Source organism: Myotis yumanensis, unplaced genomic scaffold (assembly GCF_028538775.1).
Source record: "Myotis yumanensis isolate MYYU_CA2020_CCGP unplaced genomic scaffold, mMyoYum1.0.hap1 SCAF_15, whole genome shotgun sequence".
NCBI classification, from domain to species: domain Eukaryota; kingdom Metazoa; phylum Chordata; class Mammalia; order Chiroptera; family Vespertilionidae; genus Myotis; species Myotis yumanensis.
In genome coordinates, this window is record NW_027223766.1 from 51,563,000 (window position 1) to 51,585,496 (window position 22,497).

The 22,497-nt window shown below is 51.2% G+C and overlaps 1 protein-coding gene across 5 annotated transcripts in view; it reads left to right on the forward strand.

Annotated features, from left to right (window-relative positions):
- Positions 1 to 22,497, forward strand: part of KHDRBS3 (KH RNA binding domain containing, signal transduction associated 3) — an 88,474-nt gene that overhangs the window by 44,569 nt on the left and 21,408 nt on the right. For 3 of the 5 annotated variants that reach the window (XR_011468254.1, XM_070392387.1, XM_070392385.1), the window contains exons 3-6: positions 3,862 to 3,978; positions 7,656 to 7,802; positions 9,742 to 9,881; positions 13,933 to 14,128. Coding sequence is in view for 4 of the 5 variants with exons in the window: in XM_070392387.1 (XP_070248488.1) it covers positions 3,862 to 3,978; positions 7,656 to 7,802; positions 9,742 to 9,881; positions 13,933 to 14,128 (600 nt within the window). In the remaining variant the exon portion in view is untranslated. The remainder of the gene's footprint in view (positions 1 to 3,861; positions 3,979 to 7,655; positions 7,803 to 9,741; positions 9,882 to 13,932; positions 14,129 to 22,497) is intronic. The other 2 variants (XM_070392389.1, XM_070392388.1) reach the window with 1 other exon arrangement.

A 22,497-nucleotide genomic window follows, 5' to 3' on the forward strand; every position in this document is an offset into this window, starting at 1 on the left:
AGCCCTGCCTGAAGAGAATCCTTGACTGGTGTGTGATCAAGGCAGGTGAGGGAGCACTTTCTGACGGTCTGTGGGAACCGCCAGGCCCGCCCGGCTTCTAGGGAGCAGAGCAGGGGAATTTGGAGGCCTGTGCCTGGCCTTGTGGGTAAACGGGGTCATCATGGGCCTCACCTGAGGAGAGTAGATCTTCGGAGGAAGCCATTGCCAGGTCTGAGGACTTCGTCAACATCACTGTCGCTCAGGGCTCAGGGCTCCGGTGAAATTCACGTTGTCCCAGTGCTCCGCACTTGATCTTTGTTTGTTTGTTTGTTTTTAATATATTTTTATTGATTTCAGAGAGGAAGGGAGAGGGAGAGAGAGAGACAGAAACATCAATGATGAGAGAGAATCATTGATCGGCTGCCTCCTGCACGCCCCACACTGGGAATTGAGCCCGCAACACGGGCCTGTGCCCTGACTGGGAATCAAACTGTGACCTCCTGGTTCATAGGTTGATGCTCAACCACTGAGCCACATCCGCCGGGCAGGTGGGTGATTTTCATTCACTTTTGTGTTTAATTCACACGACGGGCACTTGCAGTAGGTGAACCCTGTGTGGTGGAGGAGGAGGAGAGAGCCTCTCGCAGGTTAACCTGATGAGGAGATGGAACTAATACACAATCCGTGGGCTAGCAAAGATGTGAATAGCAGGCCTTCTGATTGTCAGAGCGCTCCTTCATGTACTTTCTGTGAACAAAATGCTCACAGAAGCTAAATGGAGAGAGAAACTCCTACAGGTACATAGAACCATAGCCAGGGCTTCTCCTTCTTATGTGGATCCCTGTGTTTTTATGCTTCATCAAGTGACCTTGAAAACTCATAGCACTCCGTGGACTTCGGTCTCCTCAGAGTGAAATGAGATGCTTGGGCCGGCTGACTTTCAAGGACTCCCAGCTCTTAACCGGGGATATGTGACTGTTAAAGAAATGTGAATATGGCTGTTTGACCGCCTCAATGTAATTTTACACCATCTTCGAAACCCGCTCACATGGCTCTAAATGGATTAAAAAGGCACAAATCCGTGAAGATAAGGTGCGTGTGAGACAACAACAATAGGCAAAGGCCGCCAGGAACATTCCGGTGGCTGCGAAGTAGGTGGGCGACGATGGTGATGCGGAGGGAGACAGCCCCAGAGCCTTGAGCTGGTGGGGTAAGAGCAGCCACCAGACACTGCTCGCCAGTGTGGGAAGACCTCGGGGAGACTCAGGGCTGGAGACGCAGTTCCTGTGAAGGGGCTTATCGGGTGGAACAGAAGACTTGGGGGAGGTTGTCTGAGAAGAAGTGAGGTTTCCGGAGGCTCTTCCTGCTGATGGCCCGGCGTCTGCCCATCTTAACCCAGCACCAGGTGCGAGGCTTCCCGAAGAGGCCGCCCCAGAGGAGACCGAGAGAGATGCCACTAAGGGCCAGAGGGAGGCGCCACCTGAAAATGGGGGCGCTGCTCCGTACATAAGTCAAGGGGTATCTGTGCTAACTGATGGGTTCTTGGAATCCTGGCCACCAAGGTGATACCTCCTCTTAGGAGACCGGGAATCGAACCATGACCACCTGGTTCATAGGTCAGTGCTCAACCATTGAGCAACACCAGCCAGGCTGGTGGGTGATTTTTATTCATTCCTCTTCAAGCCGATGCCTGGCCCGGGAGAAAAGAAGTGTTGATACCAAAATTGGAGTAGGCTTTGTAAAGCATTATTATTATTATTATTATTGATTTCAGAGAGAGGAAGAGGGAGAGATAGAAACATCAGTGTTGAGAGAATCATTGATTGGCTGCCTCCTGCACACCCCACACTGGGGATGGAGCCCATAACCCCGGAATGTGTCCTGACCGGGAATCAAACCATGACCTCCTGGTTCATAGGTCGATGCTCAACCACCAAGCCACGCCGGCCGGGCTGGAGTAGGTTGTGATGGAAACTGGGGCTGCCAGGCACAGCGGATTGTCAGTTGCCATGAGAGGAAGCTTCAGGCAGCATTCCCGAGCCGCGGGCTGCGTGCTGAGGACGGGGCAGAGGAGAGCCGCTCTGCTGAGGGCTGTCCATGCTGAGAACAAGGCCAGTTCACACACTCGGATGGGTGAGGGCCGTGGCCATTCAGATTCTCAGAAAGACAGGAACCTCCATAAACATTTCTAAACGAACAGAAAGAGAACACAGGACGAAAATGCTGTCAGTAGTGTAACCTCTGATTGTGGAAATGAAAGAATCAATAGATGCGCCAGCTTAGTGTGATTAAATCTTCCGAAAACTAAAGAGTGAGAAGACGAAAGAGGGGGAAAAAGAGGAAACTTAGAAATCCAACCCAGGGCTCCGGAATCCAAATAATACAAATTCCAAAAAGATAAAAGCGGAGAGAATCGGGCACGAGGAGCAGGTAGGGGTGGGCGGTTCGAGAGACTGGTCCCCCCAACCTTGTAGTTTTGTCTGATATGTTCAACTCTCTATTACTGATATACTTTAAAACCGTGATTTACATAAATTTAAAAAATGAAAAAGTTGCAAGAAAAGGTTAAAAATAGATACTTGAGTCTTGTTGAAGACCAATAAAATGAAAAGTGGGCAAGGAAAAAGTACTTTGATTTTCCTTAAAGTGGGTATTTCAGGAAAATGACTTCAATTATCATAGCAAGGCAAACGAAGGAACAATTTTCTCTTAAAAACAGCAGCGGTGCGGCCGTGGCACGGCCCCTGTATGGTGGCCGACTTCAGAGCAGGGAAGGCATGAGTTTGTTACCAACGAGCGTGCCTGAGAGGACAGGTGCTCTCTGGGTAGTAAACAGGCTGCCTTTCTGTTTGGGAGTGAGAAGTATTCATGGTTTACCTTCATTACAGCGAGGCTTCAAACATTGTGTGACATATCAGATGATAATTCTTTCACTCAAGACATACTTATTGTCTATTTTGCATCAAGCATTCTAAATAATCTATAATAATTAAAGCGTCATATGCTAATTAGACCGAACTACCTTCCGGACAACCTTCCAGAGAACCTTCTGGACAAAGCCGCGGCAGCAGGGGCCGAGGCAGAGGCAGCTGCTGTGGCCGCGGGGGCCGAGCCCCTTGCATGAATTTTGTGCATCGGGCCTCCAGTCTATTTATATGGACCAGTTGAGTCCCCAGGACAGTCCCGTTGAACAGCTGAGGAAGCCCGGGTGTGCAGAGGTTGGGTAACTGGCCCAGGGTTCCTCAGCTGCCAAATGGTAAAGCCGGGTTTTAAAACCCAGGTAGCCTCGCCTCAGCGTCCAGGTCCTTCAGTAACTCACTTCTCTGCTTGTTAACAAACAGCCCTAAGCGTCCAGCCTGTGTAAGTGGTCCACATCCCCATAGCTAGTTGTCGAAGAGATCGGGGGCTTTGTGGTGAAGCTCCTGTCAGCCGCCGGATGTTGAAGTCAGCCTCCATTGGTTGACTGGCCAAGGCTGAGTGCTGACCAGGTCGCAGAACCCAGACGCTATGACCAGTCGAGGGACATTGCAGGATGGACGTGTAGCGGCATTTTCCCTCACCTGTGTCCTAACCCTGGCGCTGTCCATGGTGGGTGTTGAATGTGTGTGCCTGTTGTCAAGGAAATTAACTGCATTTACAGGTTGTGAAATACAGCCATTGGGCATGACTGGAATGGAGAAACATATCAATTGTGGTTTTATTTTACCGTGGTTAGCCCTGTTACCTGTGGTGTGTGGAACCAGCGCGATTCCTGTAGCGGGAACTGACCTGTTTGTCATTCGCCAATGATGTGGAGCATGCCACCGTGTTTCCTAGTATTCGGGAGTGACAAGTTACCTTCAGATACGGGTGTTACAAGTTTGGTTTCTGTGTTTTTTCTAGTTCAACTTTGTGGGGAAGCTTCTGGGTCCACGTGGCAATTCTCTGAAGCGTTTACAAGAAGAGACCTTGACCAAAATGTCCATTCTTGGCAAAGGCTCCATGAGAGACAAGGCAAAGGTAAGACTCATTGTAGACACGTGGCTGCGTTCTTAGCCAGTGTGTAATGCACCTTCAGATCATCCACTGTATTCATTCGTCTATATATATAAAAGCCTAAGCGATTGAACCACCGAATGACTGAACAACCGAACGACCGGTCGCTAAGACGCACACTGACCACCAGGGGAGAGACGCTCAATGCAGGAGCTGCCCCCTGGTGGTCAGTGCGCTCCCACAGTGGGAGCACCGCTCAGCTGATGGATGGGCACCAGACGCAGGGCTCACGGCTGGCTGCCACAGCCTGGAGACCGCAGTGGAGCGGCAGTGAGCCTATGAGCGGCGGCCGGCGCAGCGGGGACCGAGATGAGCAGGAGCAGCAGGCAGGAGCCGCAGGTGGCATTGGACTGCTGATTTCGGCCCAATCCCTGCAGGCCATGCCGAGGGACCCCACCGGTGTATGAATCCATGCACCGGGCCTCTAGTTTTATATAAAAGCTAACTGGAATCTCAAATGGAGTTATAGGAAAATGTTATAGAAGGTGAAGTTTATGAGACTGTTTGGAAAATTGAGTTACACTGGCCAATTCAGTGTCTTAAACTTGCATTTGTGACCTTTATATTCACTTATAAAATAATATTGTAGTACCTATGTTTTATTAAAATGTATTTTTATTAATTTCAGAGGGAGGGGGAGATAGATGCATTATTGATAAGAGAGAGTCATTGATTGGCTGCCTCCTGCATGCCTCACATTGGGCATCGAGCCTACAACCTTGGCATGAGCCCTGACAGGGAATCGAACTGTGACCTCCTGGTTCATAGGTTGAGGCTCAGCCACTGAGCCCCGCTGGCCGGCCCCTATGGTTTTGATTCTAGACGCGGTATGTCACCTTGCAGAAAGCACGGGGATACTGACATTGTCACGGAGAGCAAGGAGTTGGCTGTCCTCTCACCATCGCTGTGTGCACTTCGGACACGCTCCTCGGGGTCTTGTCCGTGGCCTGTGCTCCGTATCATTGACTTTATAAAGCAGATATTTTTATTTGCCTATTTGCCCTTCCTTCGGTACCCTATGTATTTTGTCAAGTTAATACTATTGGTTTAAAACGTTTTAATAATTGCCTGCACATAGTTATTCTACTTGGATGTATTCATGTTAACTGCCTCCTTTTTTATTTTTAGAATTTCAGGATTGATTTACTTCTTTCATTGAATTTATTGGAGTGACGTTGGTCAATAAAATTGTTTAGGTTTCAGGGGTCCAGTTCTACAACCCGTCATCTGCGTATTGTGTTGTGTGTGCACCACCCCAAGTCAAGTCTCCTTCCATCACATTTACCTGGACCCTTTCCTCCGCCCCCTTTCCCTCCGGTAATCGCCACACTGTTGTCTGTCTGTGAGTGTTTTTGTCTTTTCCTTTTTGTTTTGCTTATCCCTTCACCTTTTCCACCTGGCCCTGTCCCCCTCCCCTGTGACAGCAGTATGTCTGCTCTCTGTGTCCGTGAGTCTGTTTCTGTTTTGTTGGTCAGTTTATTTTGTTCATCAGCTTCCACATGTAAGTGAGACCATGTGGTCCTTGTCTTTCTCTGACTGGCTTATTTCCCTTCGCACAACCCTCTGCAGGCCCATCCATGCTGTTGCAAAAGGTAAGATTTCCTCCTTTTTTATGGCCTAGTAGTATTCCATTGTGTGAATGTACCACAGCTCTTCTAGCCACTCATCTGCTGACGGGCACTTCCAAATTTTGGATATTGTAAATAACATTGCCATGAACATAGGGGCGCATATATTCTTTTGAATTATTGTTTCGGTTCTCTTTGGATAAATCCCCAGAATCGCTGGGTCAAGAGCCAGTTCCATCCTTAACTTCTGAGGAAACTCCATACGGCCTCCCGCAGTGGCCGCACCAGTCGGCATCCCGCCAGCGGTGCACGGAGTTCCTTTTCTCCACATCCTCACCGGCTCTTGTTGCTGGTTGATTTATGGGTGGTAGTCATTCTGACAGGCGGCGTGCTTCCTTTTCAGTAAGCCACAACTACTGTGATTTTCACTAATCACTTTCTGAAATGTACAAGTTTTGAAAAAAACGTTCCCACTGCACAGGTGCTACCACGCACGTTGTTCTCCCCCGTCGCTGTGTCGCTCTGTCATCGCTTAAAGGCTGATGTTACTCAGAACCAGGTCTGTGTTTAGTGAGCACTTACCGTGAAGGGTTGAACAATGGTTTGTCAGACAGGAAAGTCACTTAGACAGAGTCCAGCCGCCTCGCCCGCGAGTCCGTCTAAATAACAGCTTTCATATGAAAATCGCCACCGTTAGTTTACTGAGCAGTTACTGCGGCTCAGACACCAGGCGTTCCTCCATGTCATCCTCGGACACGTGATGGGAGATAAAGTTTTGTTTTTAAATGTAAGGAAACTGCGACTCAGCGCATCCGAGTGTACGGCCTGCTTGCTCAGGGAGGGTCATTCTCTGACTTGATGAAAGCATGGCGATGCCTCAGACGCCCATGGGACGCCGTGTAACAGTAGAGAGCCCCCGGCCCCGGCCTGTTTAGGTGAATTCTCAGTAGGTGTGTGAAATAATTTTCCTTCACGGCCAGGTCACTAACCTTTCCTTCACGTAAGGACTCACTAACATTCCTGTCCTGATTGATGCTTTGTTTCCCAGACTCATCTGTCCTGGAGGCAGGAGAGGTTGCCTGTTTGAATCCCGGCCCAGGTTGTGGGCTTGATCCCCGGTAGTGGGGGCCATGCAGGAGGCAGCCAGTGATGTGTTACTCTCACATCGATGTTTCTCTCTCTCTCTCCCTCTCCCTTCGTCCTTTCTAAAATCAATTTAAAAAAATCTTAAGAAAAAAAAGATAAAGATGATGTAGCAAAATCACTGGTCCCTTAATTATCTGGATTTTTCCTCCTAATTTCCCCCCTAAATTTCATTGTGTAAACAACCACCAATAAATTAGAAGATGTGTATCACGATTACGTACAATCATCTAACAAAGCTCACCATTTGTCTTGTTCACCGCTGTGTCCTCAGGGAGGGTATAGTGCCTGGCATGTGGAAACGCTTTTTGAATGACGCCTGCATCAGCCAGTGGCCATAGACATGAATAGATAAGTAGTCACTTTTTCAGTGAGTATCTGTTGAGCATCTGCTCTGTGCCGAGCCCTTTTCTGAGTAAGAAGGTTGCAGCACCAAGAGGGACCGTGGGGTTTGCGCTCCCTGCGATCGCTGCAGCGAGAGGGGTTAGGCAAGGGCTGAGGGACAGAAAGGCGCGTAGGCATTTTGGAGGTTGGTCAGGACTTGATCACGGCACCGCGGGCACACAGCCTGACCAGTGCAGGAGCGAGCTGGGCCGCGTAGCAGGAGCGAGAACCACGAAGGCAGTCTGTGCGGAGCCTGGAGGGACCCGAGGAGGCGGGGAGCCCAGCGGGGGGCAGAGGGCAGGAGCGGGGGCTCCCAGGCCCCAGACAGGAGCTGAGACCGAGTGCCAGCTGGAAGCCTGGGCGTTTTCCTGAAAGCCTGGGGTCGGAACGGCAGGACCTGTTTATACTTTAACTCTCTTCCTCAGGTGGCGTTGGCTCTTGACGGATCCTCTGGGACAGCCACGTGCGAAGAGCTCTGGGTAGATTTCCTCGTCTCCCTCTCTCCTCCCAACGACACATCCTCCCACCAGCCTTGTGTTTCCGCAGGAGGAAGAGCTGAGGAAAAGCGGGGAGGCCAAGTACTTCCACCTCCATGACGACCTGCACGTCCTCATCGAGGTGTTCGCCCCGCCCGCCGAGGCCTACGCCCGCATGGGCCACGCCCTGGAGGAGATCAAGAAGTTCCTCATCCCCGTCAGTGCAGCTCAACTTCTCCCTTCACGGCTTTTGTTTTTCTTTTTAAATAGATATTGTTATTGATTTCGGGGAGGAAGGGAGAGGGAGAGAGGGAAACTTCCATGATGAGAGAGAGTCATCGACCAGATGGGCTGCCTCCTGCACGCCCCACACCGGGGACCCAGGAGGCAATGCGGCACGTGCCCTGACCGGGAGTCGAACCGGGACCTCCTGGTTCATAGGTTGATGCTCGACCACTGAGCCACGCCGGCCGGGCGTTCTCTTACTCAGGTGCTTGGTGACGTAGCAGCCATTGGTGCTTGCACGGCCCTTTGTCTACCCCGGAGCCTCGCCTGCGTCATGGCCAGGAGACCTCGCCCTGTCCCCACGAATGACTGGTCATCATCCCTCCTTTCCTTGTGGGACCGCAGATCTTCAGAGATTAAATCACGCTGCCGAGGTCACGCGAGTGAGGAAGTGGAGGGGCACAGTCCCTGGCCCCAGTGGGGGGACTCGAGTCCTTGCCCTTCTGTGACCCTGGAATCGCCCGGGGAGTGCATGGCTCGCGGACACAGACCCCTGTGCCCTCCGTGTGTGGGAACAGGGCCCCCGTCCGCTTCTTCCCGGGATCTATTTTTAACCTGAACGATTCACGCCGCCTCACACTTGCAGCGGGGAAAGCGTTCAGCGTTCGTGCGGCACGTTTTATTTAGGGTGTGCTTTACAAATAACTTACTGATCCTCACGCGCTTTCAGTCACCTGGCAGGAAACGTATTTATAGGTGGGCTGTGAGAGGTCGCGCTACTGCTGCGTCCCAGTGAGTCTCCTGGGGTCCCAGGGCCGCAGACACGTCAGAGAAAGCGTCCGTATGCACACTGACCCGGTCCCTGCTCCTCAGCTCCCCGGCCGCTCGCAATGAGCTCAACACGCCCGTCCGTTGGTCTTAAAACACGCTCCCCCCACCCCCTGTCGGGAACACGGTGGTGTCCCCGCTCCGGCAACTAGTTCACACTCACCCTTGGGTGATGCCTGCAGAAACCCTCTTCCTCCTCCAGCTGAGTGAGGTGCCGCTCCTGTCCGGCAACGCACATCTGAACGTCCCTTTCACTGTGAACTAAGTCACACTTTTCTCTGCTGGTTACACATGGTTCTTGCCGGTGGTTGATGGAGCCGGGGAGTTAGGAAAGAGGAGGAGTCAGGGGTGACTCCCAGAGCCCCTCAGGTGGCCGTGGGGACAGGAATAGAGGACACGGAAGGGCAGGTTTCCCAGTACAAGATGATGTGCTGAGTTTTGGAAACGTTGCATTTTTGCTCCGGGTGCAACATCCACGTGGAAATGTAGGGAAGAGCGTGCAGGGCCCGGCCGGCTCCGCCAGCGTCTGCTGCTCCGCGCCGCACCGGTGCTCGGCGGCGGCCGGTGGAATTGAGCCGTGAGTGGCCTTGCCCATGTATCTGTCACGTGCGATTTTAACTTCATTATGAATGTTTCGCCTGGAATTCATGCCTGAGGGGGAGGAGTTATGGCTGATGGTAGGACATTTCACCTTGGGGAGCAATGCTGTGTTTTTTCACTTTTTAAAACTTACTGATACATTTTCATTTTAACAAACTCAAAGCTTGTTTTGTGAGGTCAAGTATTTTCCTAACCCTTTCCTCTGTTAAAAAAAATTGTGAGCTACCCGGCCAGTGTGGCTCAGTGGTTGAGCTTCCACCTATGAACAGGAAGTCACACAATTCGATTCCTGGTCAGGGCACAGGCCCAGGTTGCAGGCTGGATCCCCAGTGTGGGGCGTGCAGGAGGCAGCCGGTCCATGACTCTGTCTCATCACTGATGTTTCTGTCCCTCTCCCTCTCCCCTCCTCTCTGACATCAATAAAAACATCTTTTAAAGCCCGTTTGCTCCGTGTTCTGACCACTGCGGTGTCTTTGTGGCGGTGACGCTGCCTGTCTCCCCAGGACTACAACGACGAGATCCGCCAGGCGCAGCTGCAGGAGCTGACATACCTGAACGGCGGCTCGGAAAGCGCGGACGCCCCCACCGCCCGAGGGAAGTCCGCCTCGCGCACCAGAGGCGTCCCGACCCCGACGACAGGCAGGTAGGCTGTCACTCGCTGCTGGCTCTTTCCGTCTTCAGAATACGGTGCCTGCAGCCGCCCTAATGTGTCCGTCACTCATGGTCAGGCCGCTCTCCCCCGGGTCACTGTGTCCTGTCATCGCGTCTCCCGTCCTTCCAGTTGGAATTCACCGTCTTAAAGATCTTTTAAGATGAAACTAGATTCATTTTTTAAATGTGGGATGGGTCCCAGTCCAAACCGGACTGATTCCTTTTCCGATCACTCGAAAGGACCCCACACTCACAGTTGAATTTTCCACGCCGATGCTGGGTCAGCCCCTCACTATCGGACCTTAAACGAACCCCACGCCTCCCTCGGCTCCCTTATCATCGATGTCGCTGCTATGAGAGGGAGAAGACGCGTGCCAGGAGTCCCGGAGTCCTCATCGGAAGCGATAAAGATTTTTCCTTTTTGAATAAAGAAAAGGGAAAAGGTGCCAACCGCCCGAATTAGAAGGCAGTGACAGGCCTCAGAGTGAGGAGCCAGCTCTGTTTGGGGCAGGTACCACGCCGGAGGAAAAGAGAGGGTGGACCGCTTCCCATGCTGTCGAAGAGCTTGGCTTCCTCACACACTGTCTTCTGTTGCCCACAGTGTTGCTAATCACCCTGTGTAACTTGTTGGAGACAGAGCAAATTGCCTTGGATCGCTCGCTTGCTCTCTCTTTTTTAAAAATATATTTTTATTGATTTGTGAGAGGAAGGGAGAGGGAGAGATAGAAGCATCAATGATGAGAGAGAATCACTGGCTGACTCCTGCATGGCCCACACTGAGGGTCGAGCCTGCAACCCGGCATGTGCCCTGGACCGGAATCGAACCCGGACCCTTCAGTCCGCAGGCCGAGGCTCTATCCACTGAGCCACACCAGCCAGGGCTCCTTGGCTCTCTTTCATACTCTGCACAGTGTGGCTCAGTCATTTTTAAAAAATTACATAGAAGATTGGACAGATCACAATAAAGACGTGGGAGAACCAGCAGGTTTCACAACAGTCAGGAACCTCCGGGTCCAAACCAGCAGCCGCAGCAGCAGCAGCAGCACGTGAGAGGTGGTTGGAAAGAGCCCCCCCAAACTCCCCCAGCTCCCCGGTCTGCTGAGGGAGTCTCTGCCTGGAGACGAGGTTCCGGGGATGCGGATGCACGGGAACCCCCGAGGGGCCTGCCCTGGAGCCCCACTGATCTCCACAGGTGCTCGGGGCCGGGGTGGCGGGGGAGCTGCCAGCCTACACGTCCCCCACTAGGGATCGAGCTCACAACCCAGGCGTGTGCCCTTGGCTGGAATCGAACCCGGGACCCTTCAGTCTACAGGCCGACGCTCATTCCCTGAGCCCCACCGGCGAGGGCCAGGGCACCTGTTGGGAAGTCTCGGTCTCCATCAGCCTGACAGTGTTGCCTGCTGAGGGGCGGGAGCTACGGCTACGCCCGTCTTTTCCGTGTCTAGCCCTCCTTCCCGCCAGCCTCAGGCAGGAAGGGAGTCACCGAATGATGAAGCTGTCCTCTCGGAAACCCGCTCCCAGGGAGGAGGAAAAGTTGTCAAATGCATGAGGGGTTCCCAGGGGAAGTGAATGACCCCACAGGCCATTCCTGCACCAGGCGCGGGCCTCACATGGATCCCTGGGCACGTGGATCTCACTGGGACACAGATTTCAGGCGAAGGCCCTGAGGCCCGATCCCGCAGACACCTGGGGGCCTCCCCTTCCTGCGGCCCAGGCCGCACCTGCGTTTCCCATGGTCACTGGTTAACATGCTGGCGCTGCCTGCGCGTCCCGGCTGCTGCCGCCAAATCTATGGCTTTACCCTATTTTCCTGCTGCTCATAAAATTTAGGAATAAAAGCCAAACAGTGCAGTAGGTTCACTCTCACTCTGCCACACTGTTACTGTTGCTAAATGTACACAACGTGTATCGGTGCACTGTTGCTACGTCTGTGACGTGAGGACTGGGTGGAGTGGTACCTTCACGCAGCTCCCTCCTCCTCCTCCAGGAAGCAGCAGATGGAGGCATCAGGACAGAGCCATGGAGGAGTCTGCGTGGTCATCACCGCTCACCGGCCCCTGCTCTCGGCACTTTATGTGTCCTGTGGGTGAACCTCGCATCCGTCCTGCGAGAGCTCATGTTATGAAACCCACTTTACAGATGGGAAAACCAAGGCGAAGCAGTGACGTGACAGAGTAGATCTGGGCATGTTGGAACCCAGAGCATGTGCCTTTTCATCGCATCTTAAACCTGCTACTAATTGACAAGCTAAATAAGTCATTTCTGATTAATCCATACTTACTGTCGTCGGCCCTTTAAAGCCCTGTTCCCTACAGAAACCTCTCTGGGTTATTTTTATATTTGAGGTTCAAAGCCAGAAACCCTGGTCACTCTGCTGAAAAAACTATAAACAGAAGGAACCATTACAACCACATCCGTCCATCCATCTGCTTAAGAAGCCTTCTACTCAGTTGTGTTGCCTTTCTGCTCTTCCATGTCCTCGTTGAGAACAGCGCCGCACCCTGATTCTATCAATTTGAACAAACTTTTCAAGTTAAAAAAAAAATGCCCACAGATTATCATTGTAGTCTCAGCCAACAGGCCTTTTTCTGTTCCCAGCCCCGAAGTGCAGCTCAGCCCTGAGCCTCGTCTTAGCGTTCAGTGAGTACTTCGCCATATCACAGGGCTTGTGTGTTAGCGTGTCACTCGGCATCACGCCTTCCTCTCCCCAAGGTATCATTTAAAGCCGTACTCTCACTGCTGCTTGACTCCATTCCCATTAACGTTCCCTTGAAAATGAATCTTCAGATCATCTTTGACAGATAAGTGTCTGGAGCTACACCTCTCACACGACCTATCTGAAATTCTGTAGCAGGAACCTCGGTGTGACTCCGAACACCCCATAGGCCCACAATCTAACAGTGTCCATGATGATGGGGAGGAATTGTGAACTTCTCGAATATGTAAATGCATGTCTTTCAACTTGATAGAAGACATGCGTTTATATATTCAAAAGACATAGCGACTGTTTCGTGGCCCTTATAGTACCTTGGATGGCCGTGGAGGGGTGTTGGATAAGGAAGCAGGTGCCTTCCTTGGCTGGAATATACACGGATCAACTGAAATACCACCAGTGGGTTAGATGCACTGCAAGTGGAAACTGCGTTTTTCTTCTGATCACATTGAAGACTTTTCTAGACGTGTACCAGAGGTAAAAGGATGAACGAGGCACGCTAGAAATTACAGTGTCTTCCAGTGCAGTCCGGAGTGATTGGCATTGGTAAAAATTGTTCATCTGTCTTTGCTCCTTTGTCAGTGAACTCTGGGCTCTTTCTGTGGATCGATTTCTGGGCTCTGTGCTTTCGCCCATCGATCTGTGTGTCTAGTCCTATCTTCAGTCCTCACTCTCTGGGTTACGGTAGCTTTTAAGTGAGTCTTGCAGTCAGGCATTATGAGTCCTCCAACATTTTTCTTCTGGAGCACTGTATTGTCTCTTCTGTTTTTTTGTTTTTATCTTTCCTTGTATACTTTAGAGTATGTTGGTCCAGCTACAAAATAGCTTGCTGGGATTTGGATGGGGATTGCACTGAGTCCATACATCAAGTCGGGAAGAATTGGCAACTTAACATTATTGACTCGTAAAACCATGAGCTTGGACTGTTTGTTTCTCTTTGGTTTCCCTCCTCAGAGTCTTGTATTTTTTTAACATGGTTTCTGTGCACATTTTCTTAGCTGTGTGCCAAAGCATTTCATTTCACTTCTTTTGTTGCCTCAGTAAGTGCTGTTGTGTGTGTCTTTAAAAGATACTTGATGTATTGATTAGGGCAGGGTTAGGGTCTCAGCGAAATCGCGGGCGTCTTGGATGCTCCCGTTTCCCGGCGAGGGGCCAGCTGCCCAGCCGGCTTCTTTCCGGTGGACCCGCTGCTTCTCTGGCTTTGCTTGCTCCTTCGCATATCGGCTCCTCCTTTCTTTTACGGGACCATGGATTCCTCGGAGGTGTCGGTGGGACGGTGGGACTTCAGAGAACATGACAGACGCTGCTAACCTGTCCCCCTTGCTTGCAGGGGCAGGGGAGGCGTCACCGCCCGGCCCGTTGGCGTTGTGGCCCCACGAGGGGCGTCGGCGTCCAGGGGAGTCCTTTCCACCCGAGGGCTTGTGAGTCGGGGACGAGGCCTTCTCACCCCCAGAGCAAGAGGAGTCCCCCCAACCGGGTACAGACCTCCACCGCCACCCCCAACGCAGGAGACCTACGGCGATTACGTAAGTGACAGCATCACAGCAGCTCTGACGATGGGGTTGACCGGGTGCACGTACCCCAGCCAGGGACCCTCTCTCACCTCGAGTCCCTTCCTGGCTGTCCCCCTGGTGTGTTAGCCGTGCGTACTGAGAGCCGGACAAGCACTTGGTGCTGGAGGCACAGAAGAGGGAGGAGAAAGAGCCTCGCTCACCTACCAGCTGAGTCCGAGCTGCTGACGATGACTCTGGGTGGTGGGTCTGGAGTTCAAGACGAGGCTCAAGGCGCATGTCGCCACGCTTCTGTAGGATGTCCACGTAACGCCCTCTCACACTCCGCCTCGGGCCCCTCTTCGTAATCCAGTTATTTAACAGCCACTGCCTGCGCGTGCCGGGCCGTCTCCACGCCGCAGGGCTTCCTCTTACGCTCTGCTGCCCAATATGGATTCTTAGCCGACAACCTTCTCAGGGAAGAAAACAGAAACTCACCATTTTTTAGATTCAGGCACATCAGTTTTTCTCGTTCCCCATTCAGTAATTCTTTGATCGGGTCCATAGACTTACTGAGCATGCGAGGAGCGAAATAGAACCCTGAAAACTGGCTGAGGGGTGGGGAGAGGAATTCTTTTACGAGAATACAAACCCCTCGGATCCTTGCTGTCACTTCCCAGTTTACCGTAAAGGAAGAGCATTAGTAGCGGACAGATGTTCCACATCAGTAATCGGAAGGATTAAAGGACGAGGGTGTGACTGTCGTCAGAGAGAGGGAGGCAGTGGCAGGGCTGAAGTGTGGGACCCAGTTGGTATTCATGTTTTGCTCTTTATTTTCTTTTAATTGGATTTATTGGGGTGGCGTTGGTTAATACAATTATATAGGGTTCAGGCGTACAGTTCTGTGACACATCATCTGTACATTGTATGTTGTGCTCACCACCCCAGGTCCTGCTCCTCCCATCACTGTTTATGCCCCCTTTGCCCTTCCGCCTCCTCTCACCTCCCTTTCCCTCTGGGAATGGCCGTTCTTCTGTCCGTGTCTGTGAGCACTTTTCCACCCAGCCCTGCATCCCCGCTCCCCTCTGCCCGTCTGTTCTCTCCGCGCGTCTGTTTCTGTCTCGTTTCTCAGTCTGTTTTGTTCATTAGAGTTCACGTAGGAGTGAAATCGTGTGGTATTGGTCTTTCTTTGATGGGCTTACTTCACTTAACATAATACTCCCCGGGTCCATCCTTGTTGTCACAAAGGGTAAATTTTCTTCTTTTTTTTTTTTTTTTTTTTACGGCCGACTAGTATTCCATTGTGTGAATGTACCACAATTTTTTTACCCACTCATCTGCTGATGGGCACTTGGGCTGCTTCCAAATCTTGGCTATTGTAAATAACGCTTCAGTGAACACAGGACATAAAGGGAGAGACTGACAGGGATACAGTCATAGGAGGGGAATTTAACACCCCATGTCATCAATGGATAGATCTTCCAAACAGAAAATCAATAGAGGAAACAGTGGCCTTAAGTGACACACTAGGTCAGATGGATGCAATTGATACCTTCAGAGCGTTTCACCCCAAAGCAGCAGAATATACGTGCTTTCCAAGTGCACATGGAGCGTTTTCTAGGAGAGACCGCGTTAGGACACAGAACAGGTCTCAGCAGACGTAAGAAGGTTGGAATCATATCAAGCATCTCCTCTGCCCATAATGCCATGAAATTTTAAATCAGTCACAAGAAGGAAACTGAAAACACACAGGAAGACATGGGCGCTAAATAACATGTTATAAACAGTGAATGGGGTGACAGTGAGACCAAGGGAGAAATCCAAACATACCTTGAAAATGAGAATGAGACCAGCCCAGCCCAAACGCTATGGGACCCAGGAGAGCCGTCCTGAGAGGGAACTCACAGCAGTAGAGGCCGACCTCCAGAGACAGGAAGAATCTCAAATAATCTAACTTGCCACCTGAAAAAGAACAATCAACAAAACCTAAAGTGAGTAGAAGGAAGGAAATAATAAAGTCCAGAGCAGAAACAAGGGAAATAGAGTCTAAAAAAACATGCAAACACCGAAACCAAGAGCTGGTTCTTTGAAAAAAATAAACAAGATTGACACACCTTTAACCAGACTCATCAACATTAAAAAAAATAAACAAGATTGACACACCTTTAACCAGATTCATCAAGAAAAAAGAGAGGGGACTCAAATAACTAAAACCAGAAATGGGAGTGGAGAAGTGACAACTGACATCAGAGACGAAGGATTGTAAGGAAATGCTGAGAACCGCTGTCTGCCAACAGCTTCCAGACCTCCGCTCACGCTGCTGTCCCTGCACCGATGCCTCCCTGCATGGCGACACTGGCGACTTTGAAGCTTAGAGTAGCTGACCCCCAGCATTCCCAGGGTCATTCCGGTCTCCCCGCTCCCTGGACTGGGGCCTCTGGGAGGACAGGCATGGATGGCATTTCATTTATTTCTTGAGGGACACCTGGAAGGATGGATGTGTGGGTGGGTGGCTTTTACCTCTTTCTACTCAGCAGCAAGTGCACATAGGAAGCTCCATGGATTATACTCCACAGCTGACCTCCTGTCCGCAGCTTCAGCCACCTGCCGGGCCCCTGGGAGGGCGTGGCCTCTGCCTCTTCACTTGTCTGCCTTACGGTTGGCCGGGCTCCTGTTCACCCCTGTTCTTACCAAACCTGCCATAGTAACCAGGCCGCCAGCTCCTCCACCAGCAGGACCGTGACCGAGAGGCAGGTGTGGGGGTCCTTCCCGGGGGACTGGTGTCTGTCGGTTCCCCCTCGTCTCCCTCACCCGTTCTCAGGTTGGACTAATGCAGATGTGGCTGGGAGGACAACTCCCGCCCGTTAACTGAGTCCCGGTTAAAGCATCGAAGAGGCCGTTCGGAGCGGAAGCAGAAACCTGCCCCTGTGTTCCACGTGGCCCCGAAGCTGCGAGAGAGGAGGCTTGTCCTGAGGAAGGCACTGCTTGCTGCCACACGCGGCCCGTGCTCGGTGACATGCAGGACAGGGGCCACCGTCTTCTCCTCTGGCGTAAGAATACTCTCTTCTGGAATGTCGACGACGGGGAGTATCCGGAGGTCGCTAGGGAAAGCCACATGGACAGCGTATATGCACTTGCATGATTACACAGTCCGGTGTTACTAACACACAGTTTATTATCACAATTTAAAATAACCTGCAGGTGTGAATAATTTTCTTATCAACGCCTGTCTTCAAACTGATGGCCGTCCTGGTCCAGGCACTGCTGATAACGCGAAGCAATGGCATCGCAGACACCGGGAATCCTCTTGTTCAGCTGCCCCCTCAATTCCTCGACTGTTGCCGTTTTGTACCATAACTTTATCTTTTCTGTATCCCCATAAAAAAAAGTTCTGTGGCGCATTGGATAAATTTTCTTTGTTCCAAACTTAGTCTGGCTTCACCCATTATTTCAAATCAGTTAAATCTGAAAAGGAGTGAAAATTGAGTGTTAAAGTGTGTATATGTATTTTAAATGTATTTTAAATGCAGTTCTTTTTAAATATATATAATATATAAATATATATATATTATTGATTTCAGTGTGTATATGTATTTTAAATGTACATGCAGTTCTTTTAAAATATATATATATAAATAATTGATTTCAGAGAGGAAAGGGGAGAGAGAAACATCAATGATGAGAGAGAATCATTGATTGGCTGCCTCCTGCAGGCCCCACACGGGATCAAACCCTCAAACGGGGCATGTGCCCTGACCAGGAATCGAACTGTGACCTCTTGGTTCACAGGTTGGCCTCAACCCCTGAGCCATGCCAGCCGGGCACATGCAATTCTTTAACCTAGATTCCGTGGAAAGATTCTGTGAAGTGATACTCCCATTCTTTGGAGAGCTCCCCTGAAGTTTTAATTACCTGACTAGTTTGGGGATTTAGCGCTGAGGAGGTTGTAGCGACGGCAGAACCTCCCAGTGCAGTGACTGCTGGCTTCGTTTTTTTTGACAGTTAACTAATCTCTAAACTGCTTCAATTACCTTGTTTTCCATGGTGACAAATTAAAACAGAGTACAGATTGTGAAAAGGTTATTTATGAAAACGCATTTTTAAATGTGAATTGAAAAGCCTAGGGACACCTTTTTATTTCTGACAAAAAGATGAAGGTTCTGTAATTTTTTTTTTTTTAATCTCCATTTTACCAGGAGCAAGAATCAGAGTCGCAGGCAATTTGCTCGCAATGTCTGTCAGGAGCTTCACACGTCGATGTCTTCTCTAAATGCGTGAAGGATTGACCTATTTTAGAAACCCAAGACTTGAGGAAATCATTTCGGATTTAAATTTGTGAATATGGAGGAGTTTATTTTTTCCTCCCGACTTTAAACAGAACAACCCCAAAAAGCGGTTTAGGAAGGAAGGGCGGGCTGTGCACTCGGTGTCCCTAAGAAGGGGAGACTCCGCCTTCCTGGTGGGGCTGGTCCCTCCCCAGGTAGCCCGGTGGCCATGGCTGTGCTTGAGCTGCTGTGATGGGTGTGCAATGCCCCCCTGCTACCCCCCCGGGGAACCTGAGAGCCACTGGGTTTTTCTCAAGAACCTGAATCTGAGTTTTACCGTTTTCTGGAGCATGTGGTCAGCGTTGTAGAACGCAGTCCTTGCCTTCAAGTGGGTCCCGTCGAGGAAGCGAGACAGCCCCATCCTCGCCTGGAACCCGTCCGTGGCCCCCGTTGTGTCCGGGGCGGTCCTTCTCTGTTGTCTGACTCTGTGTGCGTCCAGAGCAGGGTGCTTACCTTGCAGCGCAGTGATCACGCCTTTTGTCTGACTGTCCCCATGATGCTCACATGATGGATGACGGCGGTCACGCCTTCTTGTCCACAGCATCCAGCACATGCAACAAGGAATCGATGTTTGATTTCTTGATGCAGAGACAAAACACAGTTACTCTTCAGGGTATCAGCACCCGCCATTGACTTGCGAACAGAATGTGGAGGGAGGCCAGAGAGGGAGGACGGAGCCCTGGATGGCATGTGGGCCGACTTTCCAGAGGAGGCGATGGTGAAGCCAGGCGGGAGACGGACCAGCGGCTCGGGCGGCCGGGGCAGCCAGGGAGCTTCGCCGGGGTGCCCGTCGGTACGCTCATCTCCATCCTCCCGCTCCGATCCGTTCCCTTTGCCGGTGGTGGCACAGTGTGAGGCACAGAGCAGGGCGGGGAGCCTTGGGAGACACCGAGGGCTGAGGCGGTTGTCAGGGTGGGTGATGCGAACGCCAGGCCCGCTGGCCACCCAGGTCCGTCCACGTGGGGGCTGCGTGCTGGGAGTCCCTCACAGGCAGGCTGACCCCCGGGTGGGTGGGACAGGCGGTACTGGTACATCACAGCATTCGCGGCCAAGTCAGGAGCTAGGCTGACGGCTCTCACACCCGCGCTGTGCCTTTCGTTGCGTGACCTCTGGTGAGTGGCTCCGCTGCTCTTTGCCTCCGTTTCTAGTATTTCCATGGACATATTAGTGCTGATCGCATGAGATGGTTATGAGGATTGGACAGGTCAACATGTGGACAGTGTGTGAAACGGTGCCTGGCACAGAAAGGGGGATATATAAGCATTTTTACTGTTGGCTCAGAAGCCGAGTCTTCAGTTTACTGGGGTAGCTCTGTCTGTCAGGGCAGACGCTTGCTCCCTGTGCCCCAGATGAAGGTATGAAAAGCGTGGTACCTAGTACTGTTCACACGCACCGGGATAATGCAAATTAAAAAGACCGTCTCGGTGTTAGCTGGAGCGGGTGCGGGTCAGTAGGCCTCCTCACCTTCGCAGTGGGAGCGTACGTTGGCACAGCCACGGGGGAGAAATGTTTGGCACCACCTGCTGCTGCCCAGCAGGTGCCCCGGGAGGGGGAAAGGCAAACCTGGACGATACAGAATCCCACGGCACAAAGGCTCCCGTGGCCGCCTGTTCCCCTGCAGTTCAAGGCCCCAGGTGATCTGTGTCCCACCCACCCCCTCTCCCTCCTGGCTCCCTCCACCTCACTCTGCCTCAGGGCATCTGACTTGCTGTCACTCTGCCTGAGATGCTCCCTCCCCCTAAATACATCCCGCCCCCTCTGCTCCTTCCATTTGCCCGCCCGCACTCTCTCTCCTGGCCACCCTGGCTGTGCCGCTTAGCAGGGTTATAGCTGCCATGCTTGGTTCTGCCCGCCTGCGTCCCCACTTGGGATGTCAGCCCTTGAGGACGCTGTGTTTGCTTTGTCTGTGCTGTACGCCACCCCCAGCGTCCAGAACAGTGTCTGACACACCGTCGGCACGCAACAGTGCCTCCGTCCCGGGGAACGGACAGACCGACATAGTCATCTCCAGCTTGGTGTGGGCAGTGCGGGCCTGTGTGCCCCTCTCCCCATCTCTGCGGGATTGCTGGTTCCGTCCTGTCTTCTTTAACTTTCTGTTTACGCTTCTCCCTTCTCTCGCCTTGGGAGGCCTGGGCTCGCTTCTTTGTTCTTTTATTTTCCCGAATTGCATTTTTGAGCACCTAGCCCAGTCCAAACACATCTGTGTGAGACAGGAGCTGCGCGAGGAGAAGGCGGTCCATGAATAATTGACGTCAGTGTGCTTTTGGCAACCGCCTTCTACGTGGTCGGATCTCAGCTGATCTCGGTCAGCGTTTCTTCATCTAAGAGCCGCCGTAGTTAACGCTGGGACCCGTGGGCCGTGGGAATGCAGACGGCGCCGTCCGGCAGGTGCGAGGCTGTATCGCGTGCTACGAAGACAGACGCCTGCGTGGCTCGGGCGGCTCTCTGGCCTGATGGCATGAGCATGTCGAAGGAAACAGACCTTCACATAAAACAGAACTACCCTTCCTGGCAAGAACCGTGCCAGCCAGCTTCCACATACATTTGGGTTGTCTGTGTTTTGTTTTGTTTCGCTGAATTTGAGCTGGAGTCTGAACATGGGCATCAGGCTCCGAAGTTGTGTGAGTCTGTTATAAATAATATACTTGTCACACCCATGCGATTTGATTGTCAAGTGGTGTTTTATTTACATGACGGTGGGAAACATTCCTGTTTAGAATGATTAGTAATGTGATTTTTGTCTTTAATTATAAAATAATGTGGTTACAGGACGTGATGTGTGCATGGTCATTGGTGATACTCAACAAGGACATTATGACTCAAAACCCCAGAAAAAAAATGAATTTCTCCAAGCCTAAGAAGCTAATCTGCTCGTTTTATAAACTCAAAGCAGCCGCGATAAAGCCAGCTTTAAGTAAGCTGTGAACACTACATTATCCATGAAAACCTCGTACATTTTGAAATGACCAGACATCACCCTCATTAAGGTGAGGTTTTCGTAGGGTAAATGTCTTTTTTAAAAGGACTCACTCAGAGCTGAAACATTATTTTTAAAATCACCATCTTTTGTAAGTAGTTCTGTTTAAAATGGTTTTTCCCAGCTTAAATGCTACGCTTGATTTTACCTGTGACAGAAATAGAATTAAATGTCATGCTGTTTCCTTTATCCGGGAAAAGCTCTTCTTTTCAAAGCCCTACTTGCCTGCTGTCTGGCCGTGTGTGGGTCGGGGTTTGTGGGTCGGGAATGGCAGGTGGTGGAACAGGCTTCCCTTGCTGACGCCGGGCGCCGACCCCGTGCCCAGGGCGCCCTGTTGGTGAAATAGCATTTAGACACCTTCTTCATCACAGATAACAGCCCAGAGGTGTAGCTTGATGAAAAAATAAGTAAGTCTTTCTTAACGAGCCCGGGGCGTATATTCATCTACTTTTATTTCTTGTCCGCGTTCGTCCACTATTTTTAATGATGTTGCTCTGATGTTCAGAAATACAGGGTGTCCCAAAATTCACGCAAGATTTGAATTTTGCGTGAGCATTAACAACAACAACAGAAAATAAAAGCCTAATTTACTTGGTTTATTGAATCAGATTCTAATATCTGTTGCCCTTTGATTTCAATCCCGTCAATTTGATAAGCATGACCAAGTACCAATTATGGCCCGGGAGCAGGGACAATGAAGACCACGGCTTTGCGTATGTGCCAGCAAAGCCGTGGAGGCCATTTACCCGATGTGCTATTCCATACATAACCCTATACTGTATACTTTATGAATCAATAAAAAATTTACAATTTTTAATTATAAACCTGTGTTTTCTATCAAAATTACTTCTTGCATGAATTTTGGGACACCCTATAGAACCCAGCGTCTTAAAGGGAAATTTCCTGCTGGGGGCAGGGAGCGTGAGAATGGCGGGCGGCGTGTGGCAGAGGAGTTCAGGGGTCGGCTCGTCGGAACGGACACTCTCACTAAACACTGCCCTTCATTGTACGTGTCCCTGGATGTGCATTCATTCGAAGAAACTCTCGCTCACTCTCTTTCCTGCCTCTTGTTTCTTAATTTGTTCGTCCATTCACTTACTCAT